A 21,891-nucleotide genomic window follows, 5' to 3' on the forward strand; every position below is an offset into this window, starting at 1 on the left:
TAGAATTTAAAACGAAAGACGTGAAGTAATGTATGTTTGTGTGTGAGGGGGCTGAGATGACAGCATGATATAACATAGATAAGCTTGGTTACCTACGACGTCCCCATCCATCAGCTGAATTTACATTACACAACCTCCACCCCGCTACTACTTCTTCACCGCAGTTAATCCACACAAACCCACTTCCATCCTTCCCTCCACCGCGCGCCTCCTCGTCCTGCCATCACTGCACCGCCTGCTCATTGGCAGTGCTACCAGAGTCCTGGGGCTTCATCACATCGGGGAGTTCTGGGGGGCTGGAGAAGGCCTCGATGTGCAGCTGCTCGAACATCTCATCTGGAAGGGCAGAAGAGACGGGGAAACGTGAGCTCCGTCGTGACGGCGCGAGCTCGGCGGGGTCACGCCCGTCATGTTGTGAACGTTCAGCGTTTTAATTTAAACAGTCACTCACAGAGCGCAAAAGACCCCTGCCTCTACTGCGGTTGTCATATGTGGACAGGATTTTACTCGAGTATTTGAGATTTCCAGCGTCAAATAGATGACAATGTACATCCATAAATCTTTTTCGCACATACCCCAGCTTATCACGCATAGCAGCTTTAAAAAGGCCATAAGAATGAAGGCGTCTGCATGACGGAAACTGAAACCAGATAACGGACAATAAATTCAGAGCAGGACACGCTGCTTTAACCCCCTCCCCCATTTTATGAAGGATCCACAATCAAACTTTTTATATGTTGAATTTACTTTCAGATACTGAAGTGTTTGCAATCTGTATTTCGGCTAAAAGTTTATACGGTCTTTGGAACTTGGTTTATATCTGTTACAGTCTGATATGGCTTTCATAAACTTGGATACAATCTTGCTACACAGCGCCGCTCTCCACTGAATCGTAGCCAACGATTGTTTCAACGTACTCCACGATGCCAGAAAAACACTTATTTTCACTGTATGAACAAACCAGAAATGTTTTATCTCAGGGTGAATTTCCTTACAGTGTTGCTCCACATAGAATATTAAAGTATCAAATACGTAGAGAATGTTAAATAAGTAGGCATGTGAAGTTGTTCTTGTAGCCTCTGCTTGCACGGAAAAAGCTTTGAATGGAATTAAACAGAATAAACACGCTGCATTTCTTTTACTCCAACATTTCAGTTTGAATCAAGTAAGAAAATCCTAAATGAAGTAATTTGTTGGTGCAACTAAATTTTCTGTAATCTTGGAAAAACAAACATGTATGATGAGCCTGATCGGCACATAAACTGCTCGAAGTGATCATACCGTTCACACGGAAAGCCAGACCAACTGTAGCTGGAGCTTGAGGTCTGGCAGTCTGGTTGGTAAATCCACAGTCGCCAAGAGTTTTGTTATCCTCTAGCAGCTGATCATCCTGTGGAATTACAATTCAACATGTAAACAATATAAAGTCATGGCAAAACATTTGATTCTGTGAAGACAAAATGGTATACATTTACAGAGGATGTAACCCACAACGAGAGGGTGAACATTAAGAATAACGACATGAGTTTTCATTGAGCAAAAAAAATATTTACAGCCTTAGTGTAAATCCTTGACACAAAACTCACTTTGTAGAGCCGCTGGTCTTCAGGTGGTCTTTTAAGTATTCCTTCAACAATACGCTTCAGGTCATACACAGTGGTGGACTCCTTGGCGTCTGTGAAGATTGTGGTCTTGTGACGCCGAATCATTAAGAAAACGTCCTAAAAATTAGAGGAAACAGGATAAAAGATGTGTCAGAGCGGCTTCATGACATGTTTATGAATTAGATATAAGAACTTCTCGTCTACAAAATACATTTTCAAATTCAGACAGTAAATCAGGCATTTATTTATTTCTCTTAATGATAACCACATGGTGCTGACTTGGCACAACATGTCAATAAGCTTTGTTAATACTGTAAATTCATTGCAGTGCTTTGGATTGGCCAGGTCTGACTTTGACAGTCAAATTTTTTAAGTCATAATCAAGAACCTTCAGACTTTGTAAACCTTAAAACCGAATGTAAATTATAATAATCCCATATAGTTTTTTTTTTTTTTTTTTACAGTTCATTCAAAAGTCATTGGAGGTTGCATTTTAATGATTGGGAAACACTCAACCGATTCAGAAATCAGAACCCAAACACATGACAAAATAATGGACGAACTACGTGTCAAATGTGTGATCAGAAAGTTTAAAAGTGACAATTCATTAATTCTCAGCCAAACAGTGACAAGCAGATGTAGCTTTGAGCTAACATGGATTTAGCTCAGGCAGTATGAGCGTCTCACTCAAAAACGGTGCCTTAAATCAAGTTAGAACAGATATTATAACAACGATATTATGTAGTAGTGTCACCAGAGGAATGTAAACACGTAATTTATCCAGCAAAAACTGCACCGCGTCCAAGGTTAGCCCGGCTAAAGAAGATAGCTCCCGTCATAGAATAGAAGGCTAAGCTAAGGTAGGAAATTTAGCTTGAGCTAGCAAGCAAACATAAACCAAGATTAACATTATTATAGCTGAAAGTATCGACTCTTATCATATCGTGAAGATTCCTAAAACTGCCTCGAGAGTCGTTGCCCCGCTAATTCCTCGGCAAAAGCCCCACTTAGTGAAATACAGTAGTTATAAAGTTACCATCTCAGGTGGTTGGCTAGCTAGCCAGTTGCGCCAGCTCTGTGTTGTGCAGCAGACTACACTGCACCGCTTGCGGATATTGCGCAACGTAGGGACGCCCGGTATTCACGGAGCGTGCTTACGCAGCCTTGCGTCACTGCTTCAGAATTTGGCGCGAGGTGGATTTTCGTGTCTTCTTCTTCTTCGCAGATTTGAACACGGAGTCAGCCTGACAGCTACCGCGATGAAAACTGCCGTTAAACCCGGATTATGGTATGTATTATAAGGTTTTTATAACTTTAAGTTAACGTCCAGGCGCAGGCAACAGGACGCCGTTTGACTGCTCGCTGGCGAAATTGTGTTGTTTTGTTTGTTGTGGTCGTTCCGCCCTCGGTTAACGTTAGCATTTAATTAGTTTTTTCTTCACGTGACAGTTGTTAGCGCTAGAAGATATCGAATAGTGTTACCATATGGAAAAACATCGGCCTCGGTCAAACATTAATGTTCTAAAGAATCGGGATAACTACAACATGTTTACTCGGTAATTCGCCACGCCTCGTCCACAGCGCCAGTAGCCTGGAGAAAATGACCGTATCAGTGGATTTGCAGGATAGTATCGATACAGATATCGGCCCATTCCCGTGTGACCCGTTTAACCAGCTGATCGAGATGTCAAAGCTTGACAGAAACAACCCTTCTACCAAATGTGAATAGTTTCACACAAACCCCGCATTGAAGATTCGGCCCCTCCTGGTTCTGGAGGGACACACTGAGCCCGTTTACTTTCATCGTTCTTATCCCCCACAGCTGGAAGTCATGCATGTGCGGAGCGCTGCAGAAAGCCTCATAATGAACCGCTCATTACAGCCAGGTGTGTCAAATCAGGAACACCTGCAGGAGGCATGCAGCACTGTTCCCCACCTGCAGCAGAATTGGCCATTTTGGTTTCCAACTTGGTTGCAAAGATTGCAAATATGTTTAATTGTTATGGCAGGATCTGTTCTCCATGACGAATCCCACTGTCTACACTCATTGTGTTAGTTCACGGAGTGGTGCATATATAAAATGCCATGCTTTTAAACAAATAAGACAACAGCTTTTAAATCATGATGTGTGAGAATTATCTTTCTAATCAAACTTGTTTCCCATTGCCAAAGAGTTTTCACTTCATATTTCTGGTTATACTCATTTTACTCATTTTCAGGTGACACTGATATCTAGAAAAAACATTAACCTTTTCCATTAATTTAACAGAAAAAAAAGTATATTAACTTCAAATGTGACCTTTGATAACAATAATCAGTCTCAATTGCTAGTTTTTCAAATATTTCTTCTGTCTTCATAGAAAGAAGCTGAAAGAGTGCCGGCACAATGTCTGTCGCTGTGGAAGCTCCGATGCCCAGCATGCCTCTCCCTCTCCCAGCCCACTTCTCTCACGCAGAGCAGTCTTTCTCCCTCAAAAAGCGCCGTCCCCACTTTTCCTCCTCCTCCTCGTCCTGCTCCTCTCCGCCTCGACCCTCCAACTCTCTGCCTCCGCTGCCACCCTCCAAAGGATGTCCCTCTGTGAGCAGGTTGTTCCCCCAGCCTCAGTCCCCCTGGACGCCGCTGTCTGCTTCACTGACTAAATCACCTCCTCCAAATTCTGTATACAATCCCAACAAACAGCAGTCCTACTTCAGTCAGTGTTTTACTAATCTGGGACTGCTGGGAAGAGGATCTTTTGGAGAGGTGTACAAGGTGAGAGAGACGGCTCATATTTGTATTGTACTGTCTGTATTTGAAACCATTAACTACCATTAATCGTTAATGTAATCTTTTTCTTTTTTCTCCCAGGTGCAAAGCACCAAAGATGGGCATCAGTATGCAGTCAAGCGCTCCGCTCAGCGCTTCAGGGGAAACCTTGAGAGAAACCGGAGCGTGAGGGAGGCCAGGAACCACGAGCGCCTCTGTCCTCACCCTCACATCCTCGACTTTGTGGCCGCCTGGGAGGAAAGTGACCGGCTGTTCATTCAAACCGAGCTCTGCAGCACCAGCCTGCTGCTCCACGCCGAGAACCAGCCTCCCGGTCCAGGTCTGTCCAGTTATTGGTCGTGTTATACATTAAGGTTTTTGTTAAATAGTGTAAATTGTTTCCCTCACCTTTGGGGTTTTGCTCCAACGTCCAGATGAGCCATCAGCCTGGGCCTACCTGTGCGACCTCCTCGCCGCGCTGCAGCACCTCCACTCTCACGGCTTTGTGCATCTGGACCTGAAACCGGCCAACGTCCTCATCACTCGGTCCGGCCGCCTGAAGCTGGGGGACTTCGGGCTGCTCTATGAGGTGAAGCAGACGGGCGCCGGGGCAAACGAGAAGGAGGACGCCCAGGAGGGAGATCCCAGATACATGGCTCCAGAGCTGCTCCGCGGGGAGTACGGACCTGCCGCAGATGTTTTTAGGTAGAAGAAAAAGAGATACATAAAGAAATGATTTGATTTCAATTTTCATCAGTCACAAAAATGTGCTTTTCTTCCAGTTTGGGAGTCTCTATTTTGGAGCTTGCCTGTAATATCGAGGTTCCAAATGGTGGCGAGGGATGGCAGCAGCTTAGACAAGGCTGTCTGCCTTTAGAATTCACCAGCGGTAAGACTGACTTCATCAGATCCTTCGAGATGCTCCCCTTACGTTTACTGGCCGTGTGTCTCATGCCATCGTGGATCTGTGTCTGCAGGCCTGTCAGCTGAGCTGCAGACGGTCTTACGGATGATGCTGGCCCCAGAACCATCAACCAGAGCGACAGTCTCTGAGCTCCTCGCTCTCCCCTCTGTGAGGAAGCGGAGGTGGAAACGGCGCCTTTACCTCATGGTCGTTGAGACTGTGCTGACCCTGGCCTCCCTCTGCCAGGTAACGTGTCTCGAAACCTCTCTACGCATTTATACTGGAAATGATAACTAAACTGAAGTTATAGGAAACTCACAACTCACTACAATTCTGAATCATGTTGAAATGCAGTTCAGTGAACATGTCGTGAAAATGTTTGATTTTCTAAAATTCATTTTCCTTGTTTTTTTCCCTGTGATTGAAGTCGGTGGTGAGCTTTGGGAGTCGACTCCTGTCTCCATTTCATTTCTCCTTCCCGTGGTGGAACAAGCCGGCTCCCTGCACTCCTCCTAAAGACAGCTGGGACAGAGACCTGAACGTGTCCCTCAGTGTCATCCAGACGGACTCGGAAAGCCCGGAGTGTGACGGAGTGTTTCACAGCACACACACCACGCGTTCCCCCATGTTCTCCCACAGGTAGAGGAACCGGATCCTGCTCTTGCCAAAGCTGTGATTCCTGTTTGTTCATTTCTCACCGTCTTGCTCCACAGAGTCAGATCCAGGCTGTCGATGGGAAACTCCTCCACTCCGGTCCACGGTTCTCCGCTGAGCGGCCACCGGAGCCCGGCCCGCTCGCCCTCTCACTCCGACGTGTCCAGCTGGTCCTCCCTGAAGCTGGCCCGGACTCCGTCCAGCATCCACTCCAACGGCTCGTGCTGCACCCTGACGCCGGGCGGCAGCCCCCTGCTCACCCAGCTCCAGACGGGCCCCTCGCCCGCCAGGACGCTGCAGCGGGGCCGCCGCAGGCGACTCCAAACGGACGAGGCCGAACCGCGACCCGGCTTCGAACCAAAAAACCTCCTCAGTCTGTTTGAGGAAACGTCTTCAGAAGGACAATCCTAAGTCACTGCCGTTTTACTGCCATGAACAAAGTTTTTTTTTTTTCTTAAAAACGACCCTGTGTATAAATACGTACCATTAAGTTGTGTAAAATGTGTCGGGTTTTGCTTTTTTGTAACCGTCTCACGGCTCCTTCTTACTGTGTGTATTTCTTTGCTAACATGTATTTAAAAAGAAGTGAATTTTGGGACAAAGGTGAACATGGAGTCAGACTTTTAATGCACTTTTTTTTTTTTTTTTAAGTTTTTGTAAATAGACTGCTGTTGTTCATCAGTAGCCTGTTGTGCATTAAGAGATTGATCTTATGAGTTATAAAAACTGTAAACAAAGGAGAACAAGATCAAACGGGTTGTGACTATAAAACACAAGAAAGAACAAATCTGACTGCTGGTTTTATTTGTGCAATTTAAGCCTATTAGGAGTTTAAATTCTAAAATGCGTCTTTTGAAAAGAAGGCGCAAACCTGTGGGATTATTCGGATCCTCGCCAGCAGATGGCAGCAACGACAAGCATTAGAAACCTTTAGTCCCGGAAGTAGATTGATTAATTGGTTTTTTTTTCCCCAGCGGACACTTCCGCTTGTAAACTGCAGCTCCTGATCACCAAACAAAGAGCCCCAAAAGTGAAAAATAACCAAGAGAATTGAGAATTTTTTTAAAATTCCCATGAACGAGTGACTCCTCCGTACTTCCGCTGTGTGTCAACAGAGTAAGAAAGTAAATAAATAACGGGTTGTAGTTTGAGGAGCAACAATAATCCGGCATTCATGAAATTCTTCACCTGTTGTGGGGAGTTATATTAAGCTAAGGTATGTTCCTGTTCCTTTTGCTTGTATTCTTGATCACAGTCCAGCTCTGAGTCTTTTAAAAATCGCATTTCTGTTATGTTTTTAATATCAGCTCCAGATAAGTTCATGTACTGCAAATTTCAAACAAAGTCATGGCTCTCAACAAGTCCAAGTGATATTTCTGCAAGACTTATATCTCAAATGGGAATTTCACACAGATAAAACCTCATTTTATTTCATTTTTATTGCTTTAAGACTCTGTTTGATCAGTGAAGATGTCTAAAGTGGACCATCTGAACGCCCGGGTGGAGAAGCTGCTCTCCAGAGCGGTGCAGGAGATGCTGGACATGGTGAGAGAGACAGTATCCGAGTACCAGGAGAAGACAGCCCGCACGTGGAGGGAGAACCAGAGTCTGAAGAGGAGGCTGCAGGAGCTCCACGATCACATCAGCGCAAGCAACCGTGAGAAAACACTGAAAACCTGACTGCTCTTATCCGGAAATACTGAAAGAGTTTCTTCAAACTGATGATTTTTTCTTTGTTTTATGTGTTCAAGTGTTGGATCCACCGTCTCCTCGACAGAAAGACACGCTTCAAGAAGACGTCCAGCTCGTCTCTTCTGATAAGGAGGCCGTGATTAGTCCCCCATGTCGGTTTAAAGACTGTGACATGTCCATCACATCAGTGGCGACCCACTCTTTGTCTCCTGAAGCTGCGTCAGGACCAAACGTTATCTTACAAGACTTCGAAAATCCCCAAGCGAACCCTGTTGTTGAGGCGACGGCGCCGCTCTCGAACCCTGCTGCAGATCTTCCGTTCAGTGAGAATGACCAGAAGCTGAAGGTCGAGCCTCCATCGGAAGACAGTCCGGAAATCGTGAGTCATTTCCAAATTGACACAAGTAGCAGATTAAACCCTCAAGCAGGAGTTTTCCCCGAGCCCGGCGCTGCACACTCCCAAACGGCGAGAGAAGAGACGCCGCCAGACAGGACGGGCTCGGGATGCACGGCGTTCCGCAGAAACTTAAGGAAGCAGTACTTCTGCGCCCTCTGCGGACGCACCTTCAGGCACGCCGGGGACTACAAGAAGCACAGCCGGGTGCACACGGGGGAGAAGCCGTACGGCTGCCCGGTGTGCGGGAAGCGCTTCAGCCAGTCCAGCTACCTGACGGTGCATCTCCGGTACCACACCGGGGAGAAGCCGTTCGGCTGCAGCTACTGCGGCAAAAGCTTCAGTAACTCAAGTAACATGAAGAAACATGAACTGACACATATGTATTGAATTGAATTGAATTGAAATGAAAGTCCTTTATTTGTCCCACAGGAAGAAATTGCAGTGTTACAGCAGCAGTATGACAAACACAATTAGTTAAACTCTTAAAAAACAGTGCAATTTAAGATAGTTTTTAGTCACATTTTCTGGCAATAAATCCAGTGAAACATAACAGTGACTTCCATTTGTGATTCATACCGTTTCTTGGAACATTGTAGCATCCAAAAATGCATGAAATGGCATGACTGTTGTGTTTGTGATCACCAAATTGAACAAAAATCTGAAATCCTTTACTACAGGGGCTCTCTACATCTTCATGTTGGCAATATGAGATTTATGTCAGTCACTGTGAACCAATGTACACATTTAATATTTCACTAATTTCGTTTTTATTCTCTCTTATTTGTTTAACATTTGAACTTTCTTTTGTATTTATTCTATGCTATTCTGTTCAAATTTGGTTACACAAGTAGCCAGCAGTAACTGTTTACACTGTATTTTACACTGTAAAGATACCCTGCAGGCTGAAGTAGAGTCACTGTTGTTTACTTTTTTATTTTGGCACGAGGTCTTCTTTTTGATATCCCTTTTGAGTTCCTGCTTGTTTAGAGTCAACCAAGTGGAAAAGTGAACATGCCAGTGAGCCTGTTGCAGAGCGATTTCCCTGCTTTTTGTCTGACTACTTCACAAGGTAGTGATCAAAACGAAAACAGATTAAGTGTGCATCCTGTGAACCGTTGGATAAAAGATTATATTGTCATAAATAATAAATCAATTGTCTCTGAGGTGTTACTTGGGCCTTAAAAAGTGAGGTACTAAGAGAGCTTCAGGACTAGAACCAGATTTTTTTTTTTTTAGTGCTGGATCAGCATTATTATTTACATATATTTTTAAAAGGGATTGTAATGGAAACAATTTTATTTAAGAAACATTTCTGAATAAAATGATTGGATTTTTTTAGATCATAAAATAAAGTGCAAAATTAGATGAATGTCTGTGTTAATCCAGGAAGTGACAAGAAAACTTCAAATTAAAACATCGAACCAGAACGAGAACATATATGAGCCACAGATCCCTATAGTAACATTTAGAAATATGAAAACAGAAAGAAAATTTATATGTATGCAACAATGATTGCTTTACTGAAGGAAAGGCTTCTCGTCGGACTTTTTGAACGTTTGAAATGGACTCTTATTTTGAAAGCTGGCACATTGCGGATATGACGTAGCCGCCCCTCTTTGTTTAACGCTGCACTTGGGAGTTTTACTTTTTCCCATTTGATTTAATTTGAAACGATTCCCAGTTGTTGATAAATAACTGCACAACAAAGAATCAATATTTGATTAAGCGATAATCATATGAGCGCTTTTGGATCTGCTGGATGTCCAAAGAAGAAGAAATAGCGCACGGAGAGAAGCTAATGTAGCTAACGTCGTCCGCCTCCGTTATAAGGAAGCTAACTTGTGCAGCTCGCAGCAGGTACTTCTGCAGACACGAGTTTAACTGCGAAGGTTTCCCACGTGTTTAATATGTAATCTATTTTTGATCTACATGCAAAGACTGCAGACAGCCAAAGGTTGATGTTACCTAAAGTAGAAATCGGGACTATAGCTTAATGGATAATGCACATCTCCAGTAAACATGCAGTGACAGCAGATGCACATGTTATTGATCCTTATCTAAACAGGGTAATTTTATTATTGAGACAATCTAACGCAAAAATGTGCTAATAGTCCATATACATTCTGTAATCTAAAGCTCAGATGCACATTATTTACTATCAACGGATCAAGATTCCAAATCAGCATAAAAGTAGATAGTCCAACCTGTGCAGAAGCACAACATCACTGAGTATCTGGTTATTTTTTAGAGTCATCCTTTCAAATTATTTTGAAGCTTTTAAAGTTTACTGCGGTTTTCAGTGTTCTGGTAACATGGGTCACAAATACATACACACATCTGCAGATGGCATCAGCAATATCCATCCTCCATATTGCTGAGTGCTGGAGCCTACCTCAGCTTGCTTTGATGGCAAGATGCACCTTGAACTGGTCACCAGTCCATCACATCATTTGGTTATATGTGTTGTATTTCAGTCATTTCTCATGGCTTTAAACGGATTTGATTGCAGAATGTCCAAACTTGAGCGTTTGAATGTCCGTGTGGCCAAACTGCTGAGCGAAGCGGTGCAGGAGGTCCTGGAGGTGGTGAAGGAGACGGTGTCCGAGTACCAGGCCAAAACTGTCCGGACTCAGAGGGAGAATGAGAGTCTGAGGAGACGCCTGCAGGAGCTCCAGGACAGGATACCAAGAGAAAATACACGTGGGTACAAGTTAGTCCACGTCATTGCCGTTACCTTAATTTGCAAAAACAATATATCTTCACAATTATCAAACGTTTCAATGCATTAGTCCTCTACAGATACACTTCAGGTGTAATTATCTGTCATTTTTCCACACTAACGCCCCTATTAGGACAGACAAAACAACTTTGCTCATTATTGCATAACAGGCTGCTGCTACGTCATCAATGAAACTGCAGAAAACCAGATCAAAGAAAATGAAACAGTCAGAGGTTGTACTAAAATGAGGCTCTTATTCTTGTCTTCTCTTTACAGCCGCTCCACCCACCAGTGTGCCTGAAGAAAAAGATGACATTAAGAACCACAAGCAGGATGTGAGTGTCATTCAAAGGCCAAAAACAGACGCCAGTGTTACGGAGCAGAAGCTGATAAACGGCCACAAACGCGACGGCGGCGTGAAGCAGGAGTCCGGTGAACAGGAGGCTCGCAGTGACGCTCCGGCTCAGACAGAGAGCAGCTCGGCACCGCTGGCCCCAGCACAACCAGAAGAGGTGGCGAAGGCGGTCCAGACATCGCACAGTGAGAGCAAGGACAGTGGCGCTGCGGCAACTGACAGCTCGTACTCCAGCGTCCCTTATGGAGTGAACCTTTCCGCCATCAAAAGTGAAGCGGAGCCGGCCGACTTCACGCCGTCAGAGCAGCTGTCCGTTCAGCCGCAGACCGCTGAATGTGTGGATTTGAGCCGCTACGGCTCCTCCCACCAAACTGCGGCCGGGACCCCGCAGGCCGGCGCCGAGCCTTACGGACTCGTCTTCGTCCACTCGAGCCACGGCGCGCACAGGAGGCATGGGTTTTCCAAAAACAGCAGGGCGGCTTTCGAAGAGAGGCAGGCGTGGGCGGAGCACGCCAAGGCGGACAACCTCCACCTGTGCGTCCTGTGCGGGAAGACGTTCAGCAGGGTGGGGAATTTAAGGATCCACCAGCGGTGCCACACGGGGGAGAAGCCGTACGGCTGCATGCAGTGCGGGAGGCGCTTCCGGCAGACGGGAGACCTGAAGAAACACAAGAGGGTCCACACGGGGGAGAAGCCCTATTACTGCCAGCAGTGCGGGAAGAGCTTCAGCCGAGGGGAAAACCTCAAGAGACACCAGAGGATCCACATCGGAGAGACTCTGCAGCTCCAGCAGGCGTGGAGCGAGCCGCAGCTGTGATTCCAAAACCCCATTCTTCTGTCAAGTCGGGATTTGCTTGAGTTTCTTCCACTGTTGGGGACTGCGCCCGTAGTTTAAGAAGTACTTGCAGCGTGTGTAGATTGTAAGGAGTAGAGTTTGTGAAAAGGCTGGTCTGCTAAATTCATACAAAGATTCTCTTGTTTCTGATTTGTAGCCCGTTGGGCAGGTTATGCTTGATTTGTCTGTTTCTGAACATTAACATCAGCTAAACTTAAATTAATGCTTTTCAACGTATTTTTAAAAATTGATCAAATGTGGTCAATTATGAAGCAACCCCTGTTGTTAAATCATGTTTCAAGGTCGAAAAAAGTCAGATTTACTAATGAAACACATCCAGTCATCAATCCTCCTTCTGTTACTTGTTGCGGCACTGTCTGAGCCGTCACAGCCTCATTTGGCACAATCTGGTCGGATTAGAAGTCACAGACTTTCATAAAAGGCTTGATTGGACCAGTTTGCCAGAGTTTGCACTTTTATTATATCGTACTTTTTAAAAGCAAACGTGATCGGATGTCATTTGAATATATTTGCTTTACTTAAGTAAATTTATGGGTCACATACAAAGAGTTTTTCATGCTGAGTGAGTGAATGTCAAAGACAGAAACTGTTTGACTGCTGAATAGCATGGCTGCCATGAAGCTGGCCTGATTTTCCAGACTCAATAGAGGACCAGTGTGTAAAAGTAAAGAAAGTCTAATCTAAGTCAGTCTTCTTTAAAATGAAACGGATGCTCTTCCTGAACGCAGGAATCTTTTTCGCGGCCATGGTGGTTTCTCTGAAACGCAAGCAATAAGAGGATAATGGGAGCAATAGTGGAGGCAAACCACCGGTCGTTTAAGCGCTTTGCTGTTTGTTGGTTGTATTTATTGCGGAATGATTACAGTTTGCACAGCAGAAGCAATAAAGTAAATTATTGTCACCATAAACGTCTGTGAGTGATTTTCTACATCGACTGGTTTCCATCACTGCTGAAGCAGACATAGCTGTGTTGTGTCCTGCTTTCATGAGAAAGATCACATTAACCATTGTGTGTGAATGTGCATAATAAGACCCACAGACAGAGATGGTGCAGTTTATCTAGGCAGCCATAAACAGAACAAGTCATGTTGTCACAATTTAAGGAAGCTCGCATAACTTAAAATAAACACTTTGAGAGAGTGGGAAGCAGAACAGGAAGAATGACGAGGGGACACGGCACAAGGCACTCAAAGTGGCACTTTAACTGGGCTTTATGTACAGTATTTTGCAAACAATTGCAATTCAGATAAGGTGTGTATTCAGTGCAACAGACACAATTGAATTTAAAACAAAAAAATTCTTGATTGTTTCTTTGCTTTTGTCATCATTGTAGTGATTTCTTGAGACGCAGTGGACCAGTGGTTCACGCTCTTCCCTCACAGTGACAATGTCTCCAGTTCATGTTATGGGACTCTGCTTTTTCACTCCCACAGTCCAAAGACAGCTGTTTGACATGAAGTGGTGTGACTGTGAGTGTGTGAGAAGTCTGAACAGCAAGATAAAACCAGATACAATAAAAGATAAAGTACATACAATAAAAACAAGACAGTATAAAACAATAAACAACCATTAAGAACAGTAATAAAAAACAGTAAATTAGACCAGAAATAAAATGTGTCGTCTAGATAAACTCGCCTATAGTCATTTAAAATCGGCGAAAAAGAGGGCAACACGACTTTCTGCAATGCTTCAGAGTTAGTGGTGGAGATGCTTGTTAATCGGGATAAATCTAAATTTGGAACGAGGACTGGCAGCTTTACATATATGATTGAAATCTCATGATGATTCACTTTCTTCTGAATGCCAAACACAGTGTGTTACCTGTGCTTCATTAAAATCAAATTCATTTTCAGTTTTGCAATAAACTACACACAAAAAGTGATGTTTTTTTTGTCCAGTCGAATCTTTATTCATTCCAGCAATGCTTGTTGGCAGTAAAGTTTATACCACTGAAAAGTCTGCTTAGTCCTCTTACACAAATACCATACAACCAAAAATTAAAGGATGAAAGCTCTTGCTTTTATTGATTTGTTTCTTAATATGCATCACTGAAAATGTAAATATGAAGCTATTTTTAACGTGTGATGACTTTGCATGGCAGAAGCAGGCCTCGTGCAGGTGAGCCGCGGCTCTGATTGGATGAAACGATCTGACGACGTGGAGCTGCACTCACCTCACCAGGAAGAGAAAACACACACACACACACACACGCGCGCGCGCGCAAGGAGGGCACTGCACCACTTCCAGACACTCCTGAGAGGTGAGTAAACAGCATCCACGTGCACGCATTGAAGAGTTATTTAGCAAAACCGCGCGCATTGTTGAAAAGTGAAAGCGAAGCTCGAGATGATTTTCCTGAAAACAGCTGGAGAGAGAAAGAGAGAGAGAGAGAGAGAGAGATCAATGGCGGTCAGTCTGGCTGATTTCCAACGTAAACTGTATTAATAGATGTGTGTAACTTCCTGCTGGAGGAGAGAAAAGCTGTTTCTGAAGAGTTCATGTCGAAATTTGAGACGCTTCCCGCTGTTTTGGTCCGCAGTCAGTCACTAACGACACAGTTTTACTGTAACTTCTCCATTGACACTCAAGCTGCACGCGCACGAACCCGGAAGTTGGCTCATGTGTTGTTGTTTTGTTGTGCGTGCGTGTGTGTGTATGTGTGTGTGCGCGCGTGGCAGATTTTATCCTGAAAAACTCCTCGTGATGTTGAAATGAAGATTCATGCGAAAATTGTCTCCTACTTCGAATCCTGCGACTCACCTGTGGACAAAGAGGGCTTCCTGTATAAGAAGGTAACCAAAAGACACCAAATCTTTTGTTTATCACAACCAATGGTAAACAAAAATCACCTTATATGCTTTCAAATTAATTATTTCTTTAAAATGAAACGAAACAACAAAAGCAACAAAAAAAAAAAAAAAAAGCTCTGATTTCAGGTTTTACTGGACCAGCACGTTTTTAGACGGTAAAGATGGGTCTGATAGATAAGGATTTAGTTTGCATTTCCTCAAAAAGTCAGCTCTATGGAATTTTTGTGGGCAGATTTCAACACGTGTGCTTCCATTTTCTTTTTTTTTTTTTAACAAGGCGGCTTATTGAGGATTATGTCACACATAATAAGGTATTGTAATTCAAATTTAACTTCATGCTTCATAAATACTCCCTTGAAAAACAGAATCAAGTGGACAATGCAGAACTGATGGAACGCCCAAAAGTAGACATGTCCAGGCAAACGTCGATGTTTCAGTTGTTCGATTCTGAGCCTTTCGATGCAGACTTTTGCATTTTTTTGCACGGGTTTTCTGTTTCATTTCCACTATTCAAAATGAATGAGTGACTCCAAAAAGCCCGACTGCATGTGTCTTGTGATCTACTTCTTTTTGATGTTGCGTGTGACATTCAGGCTTTTTTTTTTTTCAGGGAAATTGAGTAACTGTTGCATTTCCAAATGAGTCAGTTAACCACAGATGTCACAATGGTCCCGCAGGGTGAGATCAAGACTTCCTATCACAAGCGCTGGTTCGTGCTGAAGGGAAACCTCCTCTTCTACAAGGAGAAGCGGACTGACCGGGACGTGATTGGGGTGATTGTTCTGGAGGGCTGCACGGTCCAGCTGTGCGAGTCCGACGAGCAGTTCGCCTTCTCGCTGGTGTGGGGCGAGCCGGGACTGCGGACGTACAAGTTGGCGGCGGAGGACCAGGCCAGTCAGGAGAGCTGGATCAAAGCCCTGCTGTCGGCCAACCACTCCTACCTGGCCCTGCTGGTGAAGGACATGGAGAAGCAGTACAGAGGTGAGAGACGAGGCGCCAGAGCGCCGGGAAAAAGGGGGAAGAGAGCAACCTTTGTTCTGCGGAGCAGCTGCATCAGATACCATGTACACTGTGGTACAGCGCACACAAATATTATGATGGCTCTGAGCAAACACGAGACACAGGAGGCGATTAAACTTTACAGCTGCGGTTTGAATAAACATGTCGAGGTTTTATGGTCTCAGGCTGCATTAGGGCTTACAAAGTATTGTCGTCACGCATTATATGCATGTAAGAAATATGTTCTAAATTAAAAAAACAAGCTATTAAACAAGTCAGTATTGATTTGTTCAGTGGATTCTGTCAACTGAAATCCTTTAACCGTGCATTTGTCAAACACTTTTTTTTTTGTCTTTACTTCCTCTTCAGATGCATTGAGTGCTTTTTCCGGTGAGCCAAGCAGAACATCCACCTTGCCGAATTTCAGCAGAGCAGAAGCGATCTACCCGGGATCCGCGTTCGGCACGCGCACTTCAACCCTGCCGGCGTTTCCCAACGCCGCCGTGGCAGCGGGACCCGCCCCCGGCCCCAGTCTGATGCCCCCGCCGAGGAGCGTTTCGGGAAAGGCGGCGAGCAAGAAATCCCCCAAACTGTGGCCCAAGAAGAGCGCCAACGTAGTGCCCGTTAACGCTCCCGCTCTGCAGGCGGGGGAGTGGTCGGCGCTCTGCTTCGACAAGGAGGATTTCAGTAAGCTGCACGAAGATTTTGGAAAGGACATAAAGGAACTGATCGCCGACTGGTCGAAGAGAGGACAGGCGGTTGGAATTGTTCAAGAAGAAAACTTAATAGATTTTGGCTAAGATGGGATTTAAGTATAGAAAGCTTTTAGTCTTTAAAGATAAAATGTTTTACATTTTAGTGTACATTTGTGTACATATGAATTGGGACACTTTTTAGATAATATATTTGCTTACTGTTTAGGGTTTTTTTTTTTAACACAAAATATGCCATAGATTCATCAATAAAGAGTCTATAATTGCCTGATTTGTTTTGTATTTTTAAACATTTTGACACATCCCACAGACAACAAATGCTAATAGATGCTATATTTGCTCGTCTACTTTACCTTATAATTTTGCCAAACCTTGGGCAAACCCGGAAAATGAAAAATGTCCAGAAAACTTACATGTCAATATGATTGAAGCCCAAAGTAAAACTGTCAGATTAACTGAGGTAAAGATTAGGTCAGAAGAAGTGGGAGCTATTTTCAGAGGGAGCAGCCCAGGAAAGCTGAAGTTGGTTGAATTTTTAGCAGAGTCAAAATGGCTGAGAAAGAGAATGGTGGGGGGGCAGTAAAGCTATTTCAGTCAGAACAGCTGTCTTGTTTTATGGTCTTTGACGGTGCTCTTCCTCCCTCTGTGTCCCTCGGTCCTGTAACCTTCAAACCAGTGTCTGAGGCGACGGCACTTACATTCACTGGGCCTTTTCCCACTTTTTCTTCAACATTGTTTATCAGCGAAATTATTGTTTAATTACAAAATTCAGTATTTAAAATCTTGGTATGAATTAAAATCCATTAAAATGTCATAAAACCAAGAGAAGAAAGAATAAGTCACACAACCAGTTGATTTTAAAGTTTATTTCGGTAATACCTTGAAATGTGTTCCTACAAGTGAGCGAAAACACAGTATCTGTGCGCGTTGCTTCCCAACACACAGCTCAGCTGTACAGTGGTGTGATTGATGGCAGCCTATGGAGCTCATATAAGGCGTTTAGTGGGTGGGTCACTGTCCTGTCTAAAGAAACTATACTGGGAAACGCCTGAAGCCACCTAAATTAGAGCAGCCATGGCGGGAAAGCTGCTCATTTTCATCACAGAGCAGAAGACAGTCAATGAAACGTGCAATCATGTTATTTGTCCCTTTTTTTTTTCTTCTTTCTGCACAAAACAACTTCAGAAGCTTGAATATATTGCATGTAAATTGTCTGTTTTTGCCTCAAATCAGGCTTATTTTTTCAAGCTATACATTACTGACTGAAGCTAACAGTGTTCATTTCCTTAAAAATGTGTCAGGACCAAGATGCCTGTTTGCACGTCCGAGTGACGCGTTGCCACCGCTTTCTGACAGCGAGGTGTCACTGCTGGAGCCGGACCAAACGCTGCCTCCACGAGTGTTTATAAAACCAGATGGCCGCCGCTGATCTGGCCGGGCGCAGAAACCAAAGCGCAGCCCTATCATTTAGACAGGTGATGACTTCAGGATATGCTAACCGCAAATACACGCTGGCACAGCGAGCGGCTAAGTGGTGTTAAGTATTAGAAAGCATCAGCCGCTTTGATCAGTGTCCCGTCTTGTGTTTGCATTAAAGGGAGCGAAGCAGCGAGAGCTTGTCAGCCTTTGTTTCCCGGACAGTGGATGTAGGGATTTACAGAAATAGCCACAATGCGGATCCTGTGCATGTCAGGTAGAAAGGTTCCGTCGTCCCTCAGCACTCCTGTCTGTTTGGCCATATTAGTCCACATATGTCACCAAAGTCATGCCGATGTGTTGGCATTGAATTCACCTCATTCCAAGACTCCCGCGGCCTATTTTGGAGCATCGGTAAACCGATCCGGTCAGCCGCCTCCTCGCTCCACCCTCGTTCTCTTACTTTCCCTTCAGCTCTGTTTTCCTGCCAAACCTGATGGTGTGGCTAAAGTTAGCCCCCCGTGGGCTCGTATATAAGGCCCCATGGGTTCAATAGTTACATGTCAGTCACATCGGCTTGGCGTAGGCTTCTCTTCTTGACCAACAACTCCACAAACCTGAGAGATGGTGAGTGTGGCCATATTCCTGGGAAGAGCAGTCTCTAGGATTTATGATCTTCTCTGCACTAAACTGATGAGATGGGCGCGTCAATGGATTACCAACATCCCGTTAAATTAAGAGCGGGAGCTTCTTAAATCGAGCCTCCCAGCTCTGGACTTTGACCCGTTCTTAACTTTAATCTTTTGGATTTGTACAGAAGATGAAACACATGAACCTTGATCACTAATAAATCTTCAAATAAAGTGGTTTGGGAGGGATGATTGGCTCATGAGTATATTCCCAAAAGCTAATATAGATTTTATTTTATTCTAAACTTGATTATTAGTTACACTGATAAGCTGACACAGAAGCAACTTTATAATCTGTACGGAGCAAACTGTAAACAGTTGAGGTCTCTTTTGTTTTTTGCACATTTCTTGTTCATTTGTTTCACATGTCATGTATTTCTTACCGTTTTATCTATTTCCAGGCACCCAAGAAAGCCAAGAGGAGGCAGCAGCAGGGTGAGGGTGGATCCTCCAATGTGTTCTCCATGTTTGAGCAGAGCCAGATCCAGGAGTACAAGGAGGTAACGTTTTTTTTTTCCCGTTGCATCTCTCTCAGTTCTTAAAGCGCTGCGAGATACAAGGTCCTTTGTAGGGCTCATGCAAATGATGACTTTGCTCCTCCACCTTGAAGTTAATGTCCAAATATAATCCTCCAGTAAACTCAGACTTCACCGGTTTGGCTGTAAAAAGCCAGAAATGCTCCCCCCCCAGCGGGACGGGGCAGTAAATCAGAGCTGATGTGACGACGGCAGCCACCTTTCCCCCCGTGCTGCTTCAGTCATTCTCCTCAGAGACAGTCTCTCTGTGACTCCACAGGAATGCAGGCCGACAGCTGCTGGGCTGGAATATTATTAAAAGCAGCGAAGATCAGCTCAAAGTTAAAGAAATAAGAAAACACCGACCAAGGTTTAAAGACCTGAGGTTAACTCTAATTCTAGAGAGAGAATCAAACTTTATTTGTAAAAATTCATTTTTTTAAATAATGTTATTTGAGGCTACAATGTAAAACCAGAAAAATCAGTCTTCCTGGATGCTGTTGATGGCGTAATACAAAACTTAAGATACATTTCTGATGCCCTTTCTTCTCTACAGGTAGAATACGTGACATTTTATTGGCAACAGTAGTTCAGTTTGTCCTTTCGAGGTGAGAGAACATTGGCGACAGGGTCAGAAGATTTAGTCACAAGGCAAAAGGATGACAGCTGTAATCAATACCGGCTCCTTAAATGTCGCAAGGGGCTTGTCTCACATTCCCAAACCATTTTAACACCTTAGAAAGACAAGTGGGCGACCAGCTGCCAAGTCCCAAAAGGTTCGCAACGCCATCTTTGGTTTCACTCCGTGCTACGCCCAACTATGTGGGAAGGGAGCTTCACATTTACACGTTTATGTTGGCAGACTATCTCATACATATAATTATGATTAACAAGTCTTACCTAAATGACTTGTGAGAAATCTGAGAACCGGAGTTGCAATTAATTATATTTTATTTGAAACGTCGGGAGTGGAAGAACTTTTGAAGGTCGTCTGTTGTTGCGCTGTTTTCTTTATTTTTCCCCTCCGTCTGAATGCTTCCGCCAGGCTTTCACAATCATCGACCAGAACAGAGATGGCATCATCAGCAAGGACGACCTCAGGGACGTGCTGGCCACCATGGGCCAGCTGAACGTGAAGAATGAGGAGCTGGAGGCCATGGTGAAGGAGGCCAGCGGCCCCATCAACTTCACCGTCTTCCTCACCATGTTCGGCGAGAAGCTGAAGGGTGCGTCCGCACACAGTTTTAAACTGTTTTCAACCACTTTATGTAATATAAGTGTCAGTTCTACTCAGGTTTCATAACTTATTACGGATCTCCTTGTCTGCCTCTCAGGCGCTGATCCCGAGGACGTCATCGTGAGCGCTTTCAAGGTCCTGGACCCCGAGGCCACCGGCTTCATCAAGAAGGAATTGTAAGGGCTTTTACCTCTGGCTGAACCTCCTTTTCTCTTTGTGCCATAACTTTATATCGATTCTTGTTATTTATTTATTTATTTTTCCTTCTCCAGCCTTGAGGAGCTCCTGACCACACAGTGCGACAGGTTCACCGCTGAGGAGGTGAGCCCATGAGTTTCTGTCTGTAAATTCTCACTCTGTTGACCTCGATCTGTTCGGGTTTGGTAAACCACTCCTCACACCTCTTCCCCTCCAGATGACCAACCTGTGGGCTGCCTTCCCCCCTGATGTGGCTGGCAACGTGGACTACAAGAACATCTGCTACGTCATCACACACGGAGAGGACAAGGAGGAGTAAATGCCTCTTCTCTCAAGACCTCTACCTCCGCTCGAATCCACGCCGGTCCAACCATCCGTTTACTCCTCCTTCTCCAACGCCGTACCTTCCTTTCACACACTCGCTCCCAGGTCCGCTCTTTCCCGCTCGCTGTAAGCTCAATACGAAAAGACTTTGTCGAGATTCTCAGCGAGAGGACGGAGGGCCGCGGGGGTGTTTGTGTGTAAGTACAACAGAGGAACATGGGATTATTTTCAATAAAAATAATCTTGTGACACCGAAACGCTCTCGCCATCTCTGTCCCTGCCTCTTGTTCCTCCTGCTTTTCCTCCACCACTCATTCTGTCCCTCTGCGTTGAGGCCAACAGTGCATGCATCATACCTACTGATGGCGTGTATGCATACGCAGTCCAGTGTGTACAGGGGTTGGTCAGAATGTCTCTTGGGTGCTGTGGTGCATGCACAGTCTCTTGCTTGAAACAAGTGAGCGGTCTGACCCGTGGCGGTCTGTTAGTCCCAACCTATCTCAGAATGTTTGATGGATTCTCGCTTTGCAAGTATTGGAGAGGAGTGCTTAGTAAAAGAGTGGGAGTGCTGCACTATAATAGTTTGTCTACTCCTCTTTTTTTTTTAAGGCATATTCCTGTTTTCTGATATGCAGATGTGAAAGGAAAAGTTGTAGTGAAAAGATGGATGCATGATTTTAAGTATATTTAATCCTGTTTATAGAGAAAGAGATAGTGACAGGCGGTAAGCTGGGGGCAGCAAAGGGAAAAACAAAAGGAAAGAATCTTTGTTTTTTGACTCTTCTTCCTCCCTCTTACTGCTGTTTCCCTCCTGTTTGTGACTGTCTACGCTGTAACAAATAAAGAAGTACAAATAAAATCTGCTATCTTTTGTACGACACTGTGTCTGTTGGTTTAAGTGGAGGCCGGGTGAATGCACTGCTGGTTGACCGAGCAGCCCTGTAGAGCACTTCATGCACTCTGACTGCCGTATGCGTTAGGGGAAGTGTGAATATAGCTCAAATGAAATATCTTTACGAGGATAATTACGACTGTGAATAACTACTGACCTGAACTAAAGCAC

General features: G+C 44.5%; 6 protein-coding genes across 6 annotated transcripts; 5 read left to right on the forward strand and 1 right to left on the reverse strand.

Annotated features, from left to right (window-relative positions):
• Nucleotides 1–125: 125 nt before the first annotated feature.
• On the reverse strand, nucleotides 126–2,714 carry LOC115393436 (elongin-B-like). Its single transcript, XM_030098422.1, has 4 exons — nucleotides 2,641–2,714; nucleotides 1,587–1,721; nucleotides 1,282–1,390; nucleotides 126–336 (listed from the first exon to the last, which is right to left on the reverse strand). Exons 1-4 carry the CDS (start codon nucleotides 2,641–2,643, stop codon nucleotides 224–226), a joined length of 360 nt encoding a protein of 119 aa, XP_029954282.1. The 5' UTR covers nucleotides 2,644–2,714; the 3' UTR covers nucleotides 126–223.
• Nucleotides 2,715–2,783: 69 nt separating this feature from the next.
• On the forward strand, nucleotides 2,784–6,613 carry pkmyt1 (protein kinase, membrane associated tyrosine/threonine 1). The gene is made up of 8 exons (XM_030098418.1): nucleotides 2,784–2,892; nucleotides 3,965–4,356; nucleotides 4,453–4,690; nucleotides 4,785–5,055; nucleotides 5,133–5,239; nucleotides 5,328–5,500; nucleotides 5,682–5,893; nucleotides 5,968–6,613. The coding sequence occupies exons 2-8, from the start codon at nucleotides 3,991–3,993 to the stop codon at nucleotides 6,317–6,319; spliced, it is 1,719 nt and encodes a 572-aa protein (XP_029954278.1). The 5' UTR covers nucleotides 2,784–2,892; nucleotides 3,965–3,990; the 3' UTR covers nucleotides 6,320–6,613.
• A 281-nt stretch (nucleotides 6,614–6,894) lies between these two features.
• LOC115393435 (zinc finger and SCAN domain-containing protein 2-like) lies at nucleotides 6,895–9,145 on the forward strand. The gene is made up of 3 exons (XM_030098421.1): nucleotides 6,895–7,124; nucleotides 7,359–7,565; nucleotides 7,660–9,145. The coding sequence occupies exons 2-3, from the start codon at nucleotides 7,379–7,381 to the stop codon at nucleotides 8,382–8,384; spliced, it is 912 nt and encodes a 303-aa protein (XP_029954281.1). The 5' UTR covers nucleotides 6,895–7,124; nucleotides 7,359–7,378; the 3' UTR covers nucleotides 8,385–9,145.
• A 462-nt stretch (nucleotides 9,146–9,607) lies between these two features.
• Nucleotides 9,608–12,831, forward strand: LOC115393434 (zinc finger protein 436-like). Its single transcript, XM_030098420.1, has 3 exons — nucleotides 9,608–9,854; nucleotides 10,507–10,697; nucleotides 10,993–12,831. Exons 2-3 carry the CDS (start codon nucleotides 10,508–10,510, stop codon nucleotides 11,886–11,888), a joined length of 1,086 nt encoding a protein of 361 aa, XP_029954280.1. The 5' UTR covers nucleotides 9,608–9,854; nucleotide 10,507; the 3' UTR covers nucleotides 11,889–12,831.
• Nucleotides 12,832–14,112: 1,281 nt separating this feature from the next.
• LOC115393323 (sesquipedalian-1-like) lies at nucleotides 14,113–16,664 on the forward strand. Its single transcript, XM_030098274.1, has 4 exons — nucleotides 14,113–14,187; nucleotides 14,606–14,719; nucleotides 15,415–15,718; nucleotides 16,106–16,664. Exons 2-4 carry the CDS (start codon nucleotides 14,639–14,641, stop codon nucleotides 16,534–16,536), a joined length of 816 nt encoding a protein of 271 aa, XP_029954134.1. The 5' UTR covers nucleotides 14,113–14,187; nucleotides 14,606–14,638; the 3' UTR covers nucleotides 16,537–16,664.
• Nucleotides 16,665–18,431: 1,767 nt separating this feature from the next.
• On the forward strand, nucleotides 18,432–21,666 carry mylpfb (myosin light chain, phosphorylatable, fast skeletal muscle b). The gene is made up of 6 exons (XM_030097860.1): nucleotides 18,432–18,492; nucleotides 18,956–19,054; nucleotides 20,115–20,295; nucleotides 20,404–20,482; nucleotides 20,579–20,627; nucleotides 20,722–21,666. Exons 1-6 carry the CDS (start codon nucleotides 18,490–18,492, stop codon nucleotides 20,821–20,823), a joined length of 513 nt encoding a protein of 170 aa, XP_029953720.1. The 5' UTR covers nucleotides 18,432–18,489; the 3' UTR covers nucleotides 20,824–21,666.
• Nucleotides 21,667–21,891: the final 225 nt, after the last annotated feature.

This window comes from Salarias fasciatus, chromosome 8 (assembly GCF_902148845.1).
Source record: "Salarias fasciatus chromosome 8, fSalaFa1.1, whole genome shotgun sequence".
Classification (NCBI taxonomy): domain Eukaryota; kingdom Metazoa; phylum Chordata; class Actinopteri; order Blenniiformes; family Blenniidae; genus Salarias; species Salarias fasciatus.